The 15,146-nt window shown below is 51.2% G+C and overlaps 3 protein-coding genes and 1 long non-coding RNA gene across 6 annotated transcripts in view; 3 read left to right on the forward strand and 1 right to left on the reverse strand.

Moving 5' to 3' along the window:
- Nucleotides 1–7,052, forward strand: part of SETD1B (SET domain containing 1B, histone lysine methyltransferase) — a 43,461-nt gene extending 36,409 nt beyond the window's left edge. For all 3 annotated transcript variants that reach the window (XM_015878017.3, XM_085555672.1, XM_085555673.1), the window contains 5 exons: nt 26–192; nt 456–587; nt 1,305–1,424; nt 1,761–1,898; nt 2,611–7,052. In XM_015878017.3, coding sequence (XP_015733503.2) covers nt 26–192; nt 456–587; nt 1,305–1,424; nt 1,761–1,898; nt 2,611–2,784 — 731 coding nt within the window. In that variant the 3' untranslated portion in view covers nt 2,785–7,052. The remainder of the gene's footprint in view (nt 1–25; nt 193–455; nt 588–1,304; nt 1,425–1,760; nt 1,899–2,610) is intronic.
- Nucleotides 7,053–7,734: 682 nt separating this feature from the next.
- Nucleotides 7,735–8,848, forward strand: LOC146759650 (uncharacterized). The gene is made up of 2 exons (XR_014949109.1): nt 7,735–7,875; nt 8,715–8,848. It is a non-coding gene; the product is annotated as an uncharacterized LOC146759650 (long non-coding RNA).
- HPD (4-hydroxyphenylpyruvate dioxygenase) lies at nt 7,995–11,952 on the reverse strand. Its single transcript, XM_015878022.3, has 14 exons — nt 11,641–11,952; nt 11,511–11,537; nt 10,977–11,039; nt 10,576–10,680; nt 10,441–10,483; nt 10,293–10,375; nt 10,063–10,152; nt 9,871–9,974; nt 9,709–9,786; nt 9,448–9,610; nt 9,266–9,337; nt 8,939–9,061; nt 8,736–8,852; nt 7,995–8,602 (listed from the first exon to the last, which is right to left on the reverse strand). The coding sequence occupies exons 1-14, from the start codon at nt 11,935–11,937 to the stop codon at nt 8,492–8,494; spliced, it is 1,476 nt and encodes a 491-aa protein (XP_015733508.2). The 5' UTR covers nt 11,938–11,952; the 3' UTR covers nt 7,995–8,491.
- PSMD9 (proteasome 26S subunit, non-ATPase 9) lies at nt 11,915–14,603 on the forward strand. Its single transcript, XM_015878023.3, has 6 exons — nt 11,915–12,049; nt 12,124–12,226; nt 12,522–12,709; nt 13,275–13,376; nt 13,528–13,616; nt 13,926–14,603. The coding sequence occupies exons 1-6, from the start codon at nt 11,936–11,938 to the stop codon at nt 13,951–13,953; spliced, it is 624 nt and encodes a 207-aa protein (XP_015733509.2). The 5' UTR covers nt 11,915–11,935; the 3' UTR covers nt 13,954–14,603.
- The last annotated feature ends 543 nt before the right edge of the window (nt 14,604–15,146 follow it).

A 15,146-nucleotide genomic window follows, 5' to 3' on the forward strand; every position in this document is an offset into this window, starting at 1 on the left:
GCGTTGCTCCTTAACTTCTTTCCACCTACCAGCCTTTCCACCCCCAAGAAAAAGAAGCGAGACGATGGGATGCGGGAGCACGTCACAGGCTGTGCACGAAGCGAAGGCTATTACAAAATTGATAAGAAGGACAAACTCAAATACCTCAACAATAGCCGAGCTTTTGCAGAGGAGCCTCCAGCTGACACACAGGTGAGGGCATGTCTTCTGCTGACCATCAGGTGTGGATGAGATTTGACTTTGCGTGGCCTTGTGCCCGCTGCTCCCTACCTTTTGGCAAGGAGAGAGACGATGCTGTTGCTGTGCCTGTGTTGAGCTGGCCATTTGGGTGGTGCTTAGGGTCTTTCAGAAGGCCACGTGTTCTGTGATGATGATATAGCACAGAGATTGCTCATGGGTAGGGTTGCAGGGTGCTTTGTCCATTGGGTCAGCTCTGTTGATGCATTTGTCTTCAGGGGATGAGCATCCCTGCCCAACCTCACGCTTCCACGCGGGCTGGCTCTGAGCGGCGGTCAGAACAACGCAGGCTTCTCTCCTCCTTCACTGGTAGCTGTGACAGCGACTTGCTCAAATTCAACCAGCTCAAGGTAGGTCCCTGCAGGTGGACCATATTGGGCAGGGGCTGGCTGGGAGCAGCAGGCTGAAACCAGGGCAGGACTGACGAGATCTCAGTGCTTGGCACCTCTGTGGGTGCCAGAGGACTGAATGGAGTCCAGAATGGAACTGTTGCTTTGCCTTCTGGCAGAAGTCTCTGTATGGGGTGGGTCAGAGGTGCTCAGCTGGGGAACTGGGTTCTGCAGCCCTGCTGTTATAGCAGCCCCGGTGAGCAGAAGAGATGCTCTCAGTGGATCACCCAACACAGACCCTCTCTCTGGTACACAAGCTCTTCTGTGCTTCCATTTAGCCTGACTTAAATATCTCTATGGTCTAATTCACCTAAAAATAGGAACAGAGTATCCAGTGGGGAACCAGGGCGCTCTAGTCCAGTGTGCTCCCTTGTGAGGAGCAGAGGTGTGAGCTGCTTGATAAATGGATATAAATAAGTGCATGAGCTCATTAAGGCCAAGGAAGAATCATCAAGGCTGTGCAGAACTGAGACCCCAGGGGGTCTGTTCTCCATAGTAGCGAGTGGTCAGTGGTACAAAACCAAGTACTGTGACTCCGTGTCCCCTGTACCTGCCCTCCTGTCACCGAAAGACAGAAGGTAATTGGGTGGACTTGAAGCACTGCTTGTGGCTAGGGTCAGCCTTTCTCTTTCCATGTCGGAGCTAATTCAGGGTTTCTGGGGTGTTTTCTCTGTGCAGTTTCGGAAGAAAAAGCTAAAATTCTGCAAGAGCCACATTCACGACTGGGGCCTTTTTGCCATGGAGCCCATTGCAGCTGATGAGATGGTGATTGAGTATGTGGGTCAGAACATCAGGCAGGTAAGCTGGAATGAGAGTGAAATCTGATCAAAACCCAGCTGAAATAAGCTACTGAGTGACATCGGGGCTGGTGTCCCTGCTGTAGGGCATTAGCTGTGTGAGCCAGGCAGACTGGTGTGTGGTTTATAAGAACAGCAGGTGGGGTTTTCAGCACCTCATGGAAATAAAGTGATCAAATCCTTAGGGAGTAAGCCCTCCAGAAGCCCATTTTGAACTTCTGGGTTTTTGGCATCATGTATCTGGAGCTGGACAAGTAGAGCTGTGGTGAGCCTTGTGTCTCTGCTCACAGATCATTCCTGCTTTGTGTTCTAATGCTATGCATGGGGTTTTCTGTAGGTCATTGCTGATATGCGTGAAAAGCGATACGAGGATGAAGGCATTGGGAGCAGTTACATGTTCAGAGTTGACCATGACACAATCATCGATGCTACAAAGTGTGGAAATTTTGCCAGGTTTATTAATCACAGCTGCAATGTAAGTATTGGTGTTTTTTTGTTCCTAACATACAGATAAACCTATTGAGTCCTCACTAACTGGTCAGGAACGCACTGAGAAGTAGGAAGGGTTAGGATTAACTTAAGGAGCTGCAGCAGATCAAAGCTGGATCTAAGCTTGTGTAAGGAAGAGATTTGAAGGAGCTGAGAAATTAAATATGCAATGAGACAGTGCGCTCAGAGTCCTTCTTTCCATACTATGGGATACTGATGAATGCTGTTCAACCACATCTAATAAGTATTTCCTTAAAACAATCTTAGCAGCTGTTCTGCTGTGGGAATGGTCTCCTGGTGTCCACATGGGAAAAGTAGTTTTGCCCTGTTAGGTGGAGTAGCTGCTTTCCCCTGTGTTTTGTGCTGCACTTGGCACTCAAAGACTTCTATGTCCAACCATGTTACCGAGTATTAGCCGAGCTACTGTTAGTCTGTGACAAACTTGGTGGAACATCATGGGGGCTCCTGTGCACTGCAGGTGACCACAGTGCCTGGTTTTGGAGGAGCACAATCAGGGCTGCTCTGGTTTCTGGCTTCATGCCTCCAGCCCTCAGCTTCCCAATGAGTCCCTTGGGCCCAGGCTCTGGGAGGCTGTCTGGGAAAGTGACAGCCCCGCTCTCTATCAGAATAATTGTGTGGAGGCTGGGAGGTCATGGCATCAGGAACCTAAATCATTACATGTTCTGTCACCCCTGCAGCCAAATTGTTATGCTAAAGTGATCACAGTGGAGTCTCAAAAGAAGATCGTCATCTACTCGAAACAGCACATCAATGTGAATGAGGAAATTACTTATGACTACAAGTTTCCCATTGAGGATGTAAAAATCCCATGTCTATGTGGCTCTGAGAACTGCAGGGGAACCCTAAACTGAACTTGAGGTTTCTCGTCACACTTGCACCTTTGGCCATGTCAAAACTGTGGTAACCAGGTGTGGTTGCACTTTGCCAAAAAGGAAGAAAAAAAAAAAAAAAAGAAAAAATGAAAAAAAAAAGAAGAAAAAAAAAAAAAGAGAAGAAAAAAAATTTAAAAGAAAAAAAAAACATATTAAAAAAAAAAAAAAAAAGGAAAAAAGAGAAGAGGAAAACCAAGCAAGTTTCGCACTTCTGCCAGGATCACGGATGAAAGCAAAATGCGCACATGCTTACGAGGACTGTTCATGTTTCAGGTGCTCTTTCCTTTTCAGATCCAACACGCACGCAGAAAGGTGACTGCTGTTCTGTGGCGTGGTCTGTCCAAACACTAGCTTCTGTCTGTTCAGTCCCTGCGTTAATGCTCCGTCATGGGATGATGATGGTACCTTTTTTTTGTTATAAACCTTCATTTTTCATAAATGCTGCTACCTTTTCCTCATCAGTTTTGTTGGTTGAAAAAGACATTCAACGTTTAAATGTGAAGCAGAGACTGAAAATGCCATATAGGGTTTGTTGGGAGCTTGACTGGCTGAAATTGCACAGATTTCTCAGAGTAAGCTGTAAATAAATGTAAGGTTGATGTTACAGAGCAAGCCAGAGGCTTGAGGGTGTGTGAATGGGTGCGTGCGTGTGTGTGTGTGCATGGAGATACCCACAGTGAGGCTGTAGGTGACCTGTCCTGCCTTTCCATTAGGGGTGAGCCTGAATGAGTCCCCAAAGCCAGACACCCTGGGGGACATCAGGGCAGCCATGGCCTCGGCTTGTGCCTTGGGTTCATCGCTGATGGTTACATGCCATGCTGGTACATTGGGGGATCAAAGCTTCAGCACCCAGACAAAGGAGAATGGGTACTGCAATCATTGCTAACAGTCAGTTGTTTAGTCCCAGAATTGTGGTGCAGCACGTGCCCTTTCAGGATTTTTCGTAGGTTGGTTTGTCTAGTGTTCAAAAAATCTCTGGAGCTGAAATTAAGTAGGAAATAAGCCTGTTATTCTGTAGAATTCCTTTTAAGGGTACACTACGCCTCATGTTCATAATAAGATTTTATTCCTGTTGATGGGAAACAGACTGATGTGTTCTTCATATGGATTTTCCTCAAATTTAACTGCATTTCCCAGTGCTTTGCAGGGACTGTCTGCCCTGACCTTGAATGGGGAGATTGCTGCTGTGATAGGAGCAGGTCGGACCTCCCCCAGTTACTCAGTAACTTGCCCTGGGTGGTCCCATCCTGCAGTAAGTGCAGGCGATGTGGGCAGTGCCCCTGAGCACAGGCTGCAGGCTGGCCTCCCCCATCTGCAGCGTGGGAATGAGTTGCTGCTTTGAGCTCCAAAGGCACATTGTGGAGTGGTTTTTCAGTCTGATTTGTCCTTGTAGATGTGCTGAGGTGAAGTTTGCAGTTCTTCAAGAGGTTCCATGTTAAAATAGGCCAAAACACGGAAGAAATGTTTCTGTGGGTGTGATCTAGGAGTGTTACACAACTGTTTGGGCATGGACAGGATCAGTTATTACAGCCTGCATTGAATCTCTTCTGCTTCAAATGTAGAGGTTGTTTGTACTAAGCCTTTGTAATTGACTTATAGGGAAATTGCAATGTAATTATGAAATGCAAACATTATCTGCATAACTAAAATCTCCCCACAGAGCAAATAGCACAGCTGTATTCCCGTTCCTTTTCAAATTAGTGACAATTGCTGTTGAACCGCAGCTCCCCACCAGCAGAGGATACAACCTTGCAAAAGAGTTTCCTGGAAATTGCTGCCCTCCTTGCTGGGAGCTGCCAGGCCTGTCCTGCAGTGCAGGGTTTGGGGCAGGTTAGGAACTGCTTGAGTTCCTGCTGCAGACAGAGGACCTACAGGGATCTCAATGTGCCTGCATTGCTGCCTGAGGGAAGGGAACTGGCCTTGAGGTTGGGCGTTCTGTAGTCTCATCTCTGCTGTTTTGTTTCCTATGGTTTGGGGGCTTAGTGAATCTCTTAGTGAATCTCTCCAGCAACTGGTTAGTTGGGGCCCAGGACCTGAAGCTGTGAGAAGCACCAGCAGCGTGTCATTGAGCATGGGCTGTAGTTCTGCTGTGGCTTTTGGGGATTAAGCCAGCTGCTCTGCTCCTTTTCTTTAGATGAGGCTCCTCTTATGTTGACGCTTCAGTTGGTATCGCTACTGCTGGGTCTTTTGCTTTCAAAGCATTGGGATTGCACAGACGTTGTTTCAGATGAAGCCCTGCCCTTCTCTCGGACCCACCAAACCTGGATGTTAGCGTGGCTTTGTGGGGGAAAAATCCCATGTGCTCTCAGCCCCAAGGAGCTCCGTGTTGCCCAGCCTGTCCATGTGCTTCAGATGGGGCACAGGCTGCTGTGTGTGCAGGGGACAGGCCCTGGTCTGCTGAGGCAAAGCCTGCAGCTTGGGTTCCTTCAGGGTGTTTGGAGGAGCACTAAAGGGATTTGGATGCCAAAGGCCTTCAGCACCAAAGTCACTTGGGTGCTTCTGAGACTGCCTGTAACCCATTGCCCTGTAGGATCTCAGCTGGATAAGCCAGCCCTGAGCCTTCCCTTTCCTTCCTCCCCCCACAGCTTCTCTGAGAGCTGCCCCATCCCTGATGTGTTCTGGTGATGGTTCCCAGCAGGGCTGAGGAGCTGCAGATGCAGGTGGAGCAGGTAGCCCATAGAGATGCCTTCTGACCCACCAGGTGCTTTGCCTCGTGCTCACGCAGGGCTGGGGGAGAGGAGGATGCTGGAGGGGCAGAGTGCTCATGGTGCAGCTCCTGGGCCAGACCCAGCATTCACCATCATCATGGGTGTGGAGATACTGGCAAGGGCTGAGCAGAGCCCTGCCCAGGACTCTGCTTACCATTTACTGAACCCATTCTGTTCACTGTCCCATTTTTCTGCTTAAATCGAACCCTAAAACAAAATAGAGAGGGATGTTGGGCACTCACAGCGTTGTGGGTCCCAGGCAGTGGCTGTGGGGGCAGGTGGGGACGGGGCTCATCTTGCAGATATTTGTATTGTATAGAGCAGCTTATTTCTACAGACAAACATTTTTAAACTCTAACAAAGTATGCAGTAGTTTCAGTTCTGGTTTTTGTGACCGTTTTCAGGGATCATTTCAGTGCATTTCTGTATAAAATGAAAATTTAAGGAAAAAAAAAGGATTTTGAAGTCTATCACAAAAAGCATCTTCTGTACATAAGCAAACAAGAATCTTCTCTTCAAACACCTGTTTCTTGTAGAAACATGTTGAAATTTTTTTGCTGATTTCTTTGTACTTCAAGAGCATGTAAATAATTTATTAAAGGTGACTATTGTAATTTGGAGTTCTTTTTAAACAGATCCCAGCTCTGTACCATGGCGAGGAGACGGGGAGGAGGAAGGACTGAGGACAGCAAAGGAGCTGGTGGCATTTACAGCTTGTGTCAAGCTTTGTATAATGTAAATTCTGTACAAATCCGGGGGGTTCTTTTTGGCTTTTTGGGTTGTTTTTTTTTCTTTTGGTCGAATAAATAGATGGAATAAGCAGCATTAAGAAACTGAAGACAGAAATTTGCCAAGCCGAGGCTTCTTCCTTGCCCCCTCCCCCAGTCTGAAACCTAATGTGCAAAATCTATTTATTTCAAGCGAGGAAATGTGTACAGTCTAATAGACATCCTGCGATGTATTTAAGCGAGTTTGCAACTGGATTATTATTATTATTATTTGGGTTTTTGTTTTTGTTTCATTTTATTATTTTTATGAGTTTCCTCCTTAATGGCCGCTGTAGTATTTGTTGGAGTGAAAAGAAACAGGTTGTGATGGACGTGAAGGGGCAGTGAGGAGGAGGTGGAGGAGCTCCCACAGCTTTCTGGTTCCGTGACAGGTTGTTTTAATTCACGGTGTGAAAATAAAGGGCTTCCTTTAAAAGGGGGCAGCTAAAATGGTTTGCAATAAATGAATTATTATTTTTTTATGTTCCTTTAAAAAAAAAAAAAAAGAATTTCTGCTTTGAAGATTTAGGATTTCTGCTTTTTTTCTTTCTTTTTTTTTTTTTTTTAAGCAAATTTATAAATTTAGGGATGTTTTGTGCATATAGAATCCGTCACCAGTATGTATCTTGTTTTGAAGCAAGTGTTTTTGTTGTGGATGTGTCATGCTGTATATATTTGTTCATATTTTTGTGAATTGAATACTATGTACCATTGTATTATAGTAACTTTTATAAAGCAAACCATAAATATACTGACTTTTCTTACAGAAAAATTACGTTGTGCTTCATGTGTAGTCAGGGCTTTGTGCCCCCGGACTGTGCTGGGAACCAGGAGAGCTGAAAGAATCCATCATGGCGGGCAGGAACTGCTGTTAAGCATCGTCACACAGCTGAGAGAAACGTGTGAGCTGTTCAAGTTTGTAAACTCAAAACTACGTTAGCATTAAGGCTGTGACACAGCTCTGCATTGAAGTGAAGCCCCCTGTGCATGGCTGGTGCCGGAGCAGCTGCACCACGTGTGTGCCTGCACGGGATCCCACCTTTAGAGATACCAACTTCAATGTTTTCTGGCCCTGAGTTCTGGAAAAAGAGATGCCCAGGGGGTGGTGGATGCAGCAGCTGATAGAGAAGGAAAAGAAACTTGTGCTTCTCTTCCTTCTCCTAGTTTGGCTCTTGCTGACTACAATGAGGAAGGGACACATGGAGATGGTGCCAGGATTTGACCTGGGCTGCCGGGGCTGCCGGGTGGGCTCACACTGTGTCCCAGGAGCCTGAGCCGTGGGCTCCACTCAGGGTTTTGCTTCCACACTGTGAGGTGAAGGGAGCTGTGAGGATTCAGAGTGCAGGTGTGTGCCAGCACAGAGATGCAGGGCCACCGAGCACCCTGAGACGTTCTTCAGATGTTCTGAGGTCTGCAGGTCCTTCAAGGAACATTCCAAGGTTCACAGAATCATTGAACGGTTGGGTTGGAAAGGACCTGAAAATCCACCCAGTTCCAACCTCTGCCAAGGGCTGGTTGCCCTCCACTGGAGCAGGTTGTCCAGAGCTCCATCCAGCTGTCTGTGGGCACCTCCAAGGCTGGGACACCGTCAGCAGGTATTCATTAGCAAGGTGTGTTGGGTATGGCTGACACAATAACGGCAGTTCCTGGCACTGAACCTGGAGCCTCAGCTCCTCCCTGGCCCCCAGTGACCACAGGACAGACTCAGCAGCACTCAGCTGTGACAGACGGGTTTATTATGGCAGTGGGGAGAGTCCCCATGCAAGGACTGTGACAGCACGCAGGGGGGCGGGCAGTGGCCACAAACCCAGCAACCTCTTCTTGAGACACTAGAGATATTCCACCCTTTGTTAATTCAGGAGTTCACAGTTCCTACAGCAATGCAGCATTACATAAATTCATTCATCTCATTCTAGAATGCTGCGGCTACCCTAAAATCATGACTCAAGATTGAACTTACACATGTGCCATGAGTCTGCATGGGATTTGGGGGCTTGAATGGGGTTGTGCTGGGGTGAAGGCATTGGCCACGTTCCCTCTCCCATGCAAAGTCTGGGCTGGGTCCCTTCCTTGCCCATCACAGCTTGGCAGCAACATCCCGTTTGTCACATGTAAGTTTGGGCTGTAGACGAAGCACAGCCAGCTCCCACTTGGATTATGATTCAGCTCGCTATGGCCAGGGGCAGTCTGCACACAGTCTGCACAACGCCTCTACATGCGCTTGGTCTCTCCGTTGGGGTTCAGGACAGTCAGGTTGCCTCGTGCGTCCTGGTCAATTTCAATGGCTTCAAACAAGGACTTGAAGTTCCCAGCACCAAAGCCCTGTGGGAGGATGGTGTTACCCACGTTATGCCCTGAGGGTTCATCGCAGCATCGTGGTGCTGTGAGGTCTCAGGCTGCTTCTCAATGCTAAGGCCGCCTCTATTACTTTTAGCAGTGAACCCCTCCAACCGACCTGGTGGTTGTGCCGCTGGATGACCTCCAGGAAGACTGTGGGTCTGTCTTGGACTGGTTTGGTGAAGATCTGCAGCAAATATCCTTTCTCATCAAAGTCCACCAGGATTTTCAGTTCCTGGAGACAAACAATAGGGAAACAGCTCTGAGATCCATCAGGGAACGAGGGGATGGCCCTGCATCGCCCTGCCGTGCTCAGCCCACCTCCAGCTTGTCAATGCTCTCCTTCACTTTGATCTTGGCAGTTTTCAGCCTCTCCCGCAGCAGTTGGTAGTAGCTGGATGGCACGTCCATGAACTGCATGCCACGCTGCTTCAGGTTGGTGATCTGCAAACAGGGGGGAGCTTTGGGTCAGGCACGTGAGGACAGGAGGCATTGGGATACAACGCGATGCTTCCCCATTGCATTGTTCCAAGCGGTGCATGAGGACCTGTCCCACTCTGTCCCTTTGGGCCCAGCGTGGAGGTGGCCACCACACGAAGACTCTAATCGTGAGACATCACCCCTGTGACGTGGCCCTGGGGCACTCACCGCTGAGATGATGTCGGAGGTGTTGAGCGCGATGTGCTGCACTCCAGCCCCTCCATAGTAATCGATGTATTCCTGCAGGGAAACGTCTCACTGCAGTGGCAGTTATGGCTGCAGCACCAGCACCGTCCCATCTCCTTCCCCCAGCCCTGCAGTGGTGGTGGCAGCCCAACCGCTGTGCTCACCTGGATCTGGGATTTCCTCTTGCCATTCGCCGGTTCATTGATGGGCATCTTGATGGTCTCCTCGTAGTTGGTGACCACGATGGAGCGCAGGGCACTGAACTCGGTGTGCAGCTGCTTGTCGTCCACCGACCAGAAGCGGTGGAAGAGGAGGTTCTTCTGGTACCTGCCCACCCACAGCGGCCACGTTGGAGCCCCTGGCACTAATGAACCTCTGCTCTGTGCAATTGCCCTCGGCCTCCCCCCAGCCTGCCCTGCTCTCACCAATCTGCCACCGGCACCATCTGCAGGTCGGGCTGGTTCCCCACCACGTGGTCCACGAAGCTCAGCTTGCCGCTCGGCCTGCAGGGACATGGGGCAGCACTCAGACCTGATGGCAGCTGGGGGGTGGGATCCATCCCCATGTTGGGACCCTGTGCTACTCACAGCCTGGGCAGCAGCGGGTCCTTGAAGAGGGGTGCGTGGTACCCAGGCAGGAAGAGCCCTTTGTAGTTGAGCTTCTCCACCAAGGTGTGTGTTGTGTCACCGTACTGCGGAGGGGAGGAAGAGGCTCTGTGCCCACTGCTGCAATGCACAGACCCCACTGCATTTTGGGGGCTCAGTGCCCTCATCACTCACCGTCTGGATGACGGCGAATTTCACCTTCCCAAACTTGTCCTCTTCCACCCAGGGCTCCTTCACCACCACAGCTCCACGTTCCTTGGCTTTCTGAGCAGAGCACAGTGCCCGTCCTGCCACGTGCCCCCGGGGCCCTTCCCATGCCAACATGGGGACGTGCGGCCACGACACCCAGCAGCCCCAGACTCACCATTTCAGGGCACCCGCTGCACCTCACATGTGCTGCCTACCTGCACGATGAAGTCACAGTCCTCCACCTCGAAGGCCACGTCCTTCACACCATCCCCGTGCTTCACCATGTGCTCACCCATCTCTACCCACAGCCGACGTCAGTATGGGGACACTGCAGAGCACCCACAGCCCCAGCCCCAGACCTACCCTCATTGCCTGGATTGAGCGGCGACGAGAGGACGAAAATGATCTGGGGTGGAAGAGGATGGGAGGAGGAAAGAGTTAGTGATGGGAGGGAGGATCCCACCAGCGCTGCTCAGTGCATCCCAACACACTGCACACCTTGTCCTGCTTGATGACGTGTGACACCACCTCCCTGCTGCCGGTCTCCAGCCCGCGGTACGCCAGCTCCTCGAAGCCCAGCTTGTTGCAGTAGTAGGAGGCAGCCTGCAGCACAGCACGGTGTGTGCATGGCTGTGCGGTGTGTGCGGGGCCATTGTGTGCTCCCAGCACAGCCTTACAGCCCGTTCTGTGTGCGGTGACGCGTTTTTGCTTTTCCTTTGCATTTTTGCCCTGTGTGCACCCCCTGCATCCACCCCCCACCTTGCGCAAGGGCCCAAGGCCGTGGCCCCTGGCCAGGGCTGCTGTCAGCACACACACACACACACACACACACACACATACATGGCCCCACCATCCCCTGGCAGCCAATGGCCACCACCGCCAGCCCTGCGGCCCCCTACCTGCTTGGCATTGCCCACCCAGAAGGTGATGGAGTGGAAGTGGATGAAGCGGCCTCGCTGGTGCTAAAGGGTAAGGGAAAAGAAGTTGTACAGTCCCTCCAGATGGAATTCTTCCCAATGCAATTCCTGCAGGTGCACCCAGTGACATGGATGTCACCATGGCCCTCCACCATGATGATGTTTTGGAGTGTTTTGCATGCAGGCTGTCCTGCACACAGCGTTGGCTCCGGTCACATGGAGCAAAGTGGCTGCAAAACACCCAGTTGTCAGCCTGGAAGTGAGCCCAGGGGCATCTGGTCCTATAGAAACACGCAGTAGGAGGTTTGGGGTTTGGGGTTTAGGGTTTGGGTCACAGAGGAGGAGATGGCAGCTGCAACCCAAACCTGCAGCCTGTCCTCATTAACCCGCATTAACGATTCACCCGGCAGCAAAGCACCCAGCGCTGCTCCACCGCCACACTGAGAGCACTGCAGGGCAGCCATGGGGCAGCCATGGGGCACAGGACGGGGTGTCCCCCAGCAGGGAACCACTCACCTTTTCCCCTTTGTCCGTGTACGTCGTCTGCAAGAGAAGCGGGACAGGCGGTGAGTGAGCGGGCACTGAGCGCTCAGCGGGGCCGGGGGAAGCGTGTCCCCCATAAACGCTCCGTCCTGTGCCCGCTCACCATGATGTGACCAGCAGGGACAGCAGCACAGAACGCGACCCTGAGCGGGGCTGATATAGAGCACAGCGGCTGATATAGAGCACAGCGGCTGATATAGAGCACAGCGGCTCCTCCTCCAGCACTGCCCGCCCCGGGGGCACTGCCCGGCCATGGGGGCATCATCACCATCACCTCCACCACCATCACCCTCCGCCCCCCCTCCCCTGTCCCCGCCCCCCGTTCTGCCCCCGCCCCCTTTGCTCTCTGTCCCCGCCCCATGTTCTCTCCCCCCGCTGCGTCTCTTCCTGCCGCCGCCATGTCGGATCGCGGTGGTTGCGGCTCCGTGACGCTGAGCGAGGTGCAGCAGCTGGTGCGGCGCAAGGACGAGCTGGAGGCGCAGATCCGGGCGTGTTACCAGCTGCTGGACGATGTGAGCTGGGCTCGGGGCCGGGCTCGGGGCTGGGGGCGCTGCCGAGGGTCTCACCGCGGCCTTTCTCCCCTCAGCAAAAGGGCGTGGGCATGGACGGGCCGCTGGTGGACAGCGAGGGATTCCCCAGGGCCGACATCGACCTGTACCAAGTGCGAACAGCCCGGCACAACATCGCGTGTGAGTGGGGACGGGACGGGAGCGGCGTGGGGGACTCCTCAGGATGAGAAAAGGGGCTCGGGAAGGACTTAGCGCTGCCTGCAGCCCATAAAGGATGGTGGGGAGGGTGGGGTCGGCCTCTGCTCCGGGTAACAGCGATAGGACGAGAGATGACGGCTGCTCAGGGAGGTTTGGGGGCATTGAGGAGCTGTGGGATGTACTGAGGGACGTGGGGTGGGTTGTGGGTTGTGTTGGTCCTTTTAAGCCATAGCGATGCTGTGATTCTGCTTCTTACTGAGCTCGGTGCCGCCCGCAGGTCTGCAGAACGACCACAAGGCGCTGATGAAGCAGGTGGAGGAGGCTCTGCACCAGCTGCACGCCCGCGAGAAGGAGAAACACGCCAGGGATGAGGCGGAGGCGCGAGCTGAGGCCATGAGCCAAAATCTGCCAACTGCCTTTGCCAAAGTCAACGTGGTGACACCAGAGTCGCCCGCCAGCATCGCGGTACGTGGCTGGGGCTGCCAGTGGATGGGGATGGCTTCTTTTGCGCTTAAGAAGGGGAAATAGGGGATGCATGGCTTATTTTCCTCTGCTAACAGGCAGGTATAAGCTGTGAGATACTGATTATTGTTATTATCCCACTCACACTTTCTTCATTCTGTGTTTGTCAAACATTCATTCACCTTCTCAACCAGTGCAGTTATTCTTGAATGCTCCCATGGAGGGAGCTGCCCATTTGTGGCAGTGTCACTGGTTTGTCCCTGTGAGCTGGTTTGTCCCTGTGTTGGGATCAGAAATTGCATGTTGTCTGCTGTCTGCTGCGTCATGGCACCACGCAGCTCTTACAAGGCTTATCTGTTCATTGCAGCCTCATTGTTTTCTCATAAAACAGGGCAGAAAAATGAGTGTGCCCTTGTTTCTAAGGGCATGGTATGATGTTCAGTTGTCTGAATGGTGAGAAGGGTGGTGTCCTAGCACAGCGTGTGCGGCTGGAGGAAAGCTCCTGTGAGCAGGCAGTGTTACCTGTCATCACAGAACACAGACGTTCAGCTTCTTTCTGTCTGCCCAGGGCCTGCAGGTTGACGATGAGATTGTGGAGTTTGGTTCTGTCAACGCGCACAACTTCAAGAGCCTGCAGAACATCGCCACAGTAGTACAGCACAGTGAAGGGGTAAGTTTGGTTCTGCTGTAACTGCGTTCTCTTATCTCTCCCAATGAGTTACAGCATTTGCTGTGGAATGGCCAGAGAAGCTACCACAGCCATTGGGTTCTTCATAATGGAATTGAGAGAGCTCATCTTCTTCTTTTTTTGCTTCTCCCAGAGACCTCTGAGTGTGACTGTGATCCGCAACGGCAAACAAGTGCACCTGGGGCTGACTCCGAAGCGCTGGGCTGGGAAGGGCCTGCTGGGGTAGGCTGTCAGTCAGAGTGTAGGGGGCTCTTATCAGCTCAGGGCACGTCTCCTGCAGGAGGAACCAGCTCTGCTTCGCTCTGTGCTGCTCTGATGTGTCTCACAGGCAGAGTCCAGCTGAGAGCTGGGGTTGTCAAATTGGTACTATACGGGGTGATGAGTTGTATCAATCATGGATATGGGGCTGAAGATCTCAGTGGCTACTTCCTATAGTAGAGGAAACCAATGGAGGAGGGTTGTGATTGATCTGATTCGTGCTTCTTTCAGAACGGAGATTTAAATGTTTTCTTCCCCACTCTTCTTTTTCAGCTGCAATATCACTCCATTGCAAAGATGACCACTGCTGGGAAGACAATAAAGATGAAGCTTGTGCCTGCTTTCTGGACTCTGATTTGATTTGAAAGCTTGCCCTGTGACCTTTGTTTTTGCTGAAATGGGTGTTTCAGGGGCTGTGACCTCTGGGTGGCTGAGCTTGCAGGGTCTGAAGAGGTTCTGATGGAGCAGGACCTTAATGCAGTTGGAATTGCGCTGGTTTGTGAGGAGCAACTCACAGAGTTGCAGGAAGTGGCTTCTCATCTCTTTGTGCCTTGCGTCAGTTTGGAGTAAGGCTGCAGTGTAACTTGGATTTCACTTGATACAGATTGGGAAGAACATAAAGTGCTTTTACTTGGTGACAACGTGGCATTCCTTCATTTTTTCCTTGAAATTCCTCATTTGAACATCCTGTAAAGCAGGATACAAAGACCTGGAACAATTTTTCCTTCTTTAACTTAGTAGAACACACTCAAGAAACACACAGATCTGTTACTTTAACTCTCATGTGTTCATAGCTGTTGGAAATCACCAAATAAGACAGCAATTTTGGAGTACCTAATTATTTTATTATGTTAATTGTTAATTGGGGGGATTGTTCCTGTTTGTAAGGTTGTTTCCAGTTGAACTTTGAAGTATTCATCCCGATGAATAAAGCTGAGTGGTGTCTCTCTCCCTTCTTGTGGAAGTTGCTGTTTGGGGGCTGTAATTGCAGGCCACATCAGGTAGGTTAAAAGTAGATCTGCAGAGACATGAAATCATCCCTGACCTTCCACAGCCAGAAATTGGTCTGGTGAAGCAAAGCAGGTTGTAGTTGTAAGCATGTGGATGAATGTTGTACTGCAGCTCTAGTGTCAGACCAGCTGGAGCCGGGCCTTGGCCCTGTGTGCTCGGGGTATGTCTGCCTACCCCACGTGTGCAGTATTGCCTGAGCTGCAGGTGGATCTGGGTCTGTGTGCTGGTCCAGAAGAACAGCTCATGGGACGTTCTTCCCGGCCTTTGTGTATGTGCCTCCTGGGATGAAATGCCCTACAAGTCCTGGCTTTCTCTATTGCTCGTGCAGTGAGGTTAGTGGGTCATCCCAGCACAACAAGTGCATTAACTCCTGATCTCGGGGATCTCATTTCCCTGTCACTGTGGGGGATGTCTGCACTGTGACATCCATAGCTCTGTGGGGCTTTGTAGAAGTGCTTGTCCTGGCTGCATGCTCTGTTGCAT

Source organism: Coturnix japonica, chromosome 9 (genome assembly GCF_054131305.1).
Source record: "Coturnix japonica strain WE chromosome 9, WE-NBRP24, whole genome shotgun sequence".
Lineage (NCBI taxonomy): Eukaryota > Metazoa > Chordata > Aves > Galliformes > Phasianidae > Coturnix > Coturnix japonica.

Bases quoted from the DNA above. Each gene is read 5' to 3' on its own strand.
- PSMD9 (XM_015878023.3), top strand. From the start codon at position 11,936: ATGTCGGATCGCGGTGGTTGCGGCTCCGTGACGCTGAGCGAGGTGCAG. The intron at 12,710-13,274 runs GTACGTGGCTGG...CTGTCTGCCCAG, and splicing joins AGTCGCCCGCCAGCATCGCG to GGCCTGCAGGTTGACGATGA. The intron at 13,377-13,527 runs GTAAGTTTGGTT...TGCTTCTCCCAG, and splicing joins TAGTACAGCACAGTGAAGGG to AGACCTCTGAGTGTGACTGT.
- HPD (XM_015878022.3), bottom strand. From the start codon at position 11,937: ATGGCGGCGGCAGGAAGAGACGCAGCGGGGGGAGAGAACATGGGGCGG. The intron at 11,538-11,640 runs GTGAGCGGGCAC...CTTCTCTTGCAG, and splicing joins TCCCTGCTGGTCACATCATG to ACGACGTACACGGACAAAGG. The intron at 10,484-10,575 runs GTGTGCAGTGTG...CTTCCACCCCAG, and splicing joins ACGTCATCAAGCAGGACAAG to ATCATTTTCGTCCTCTCGTC.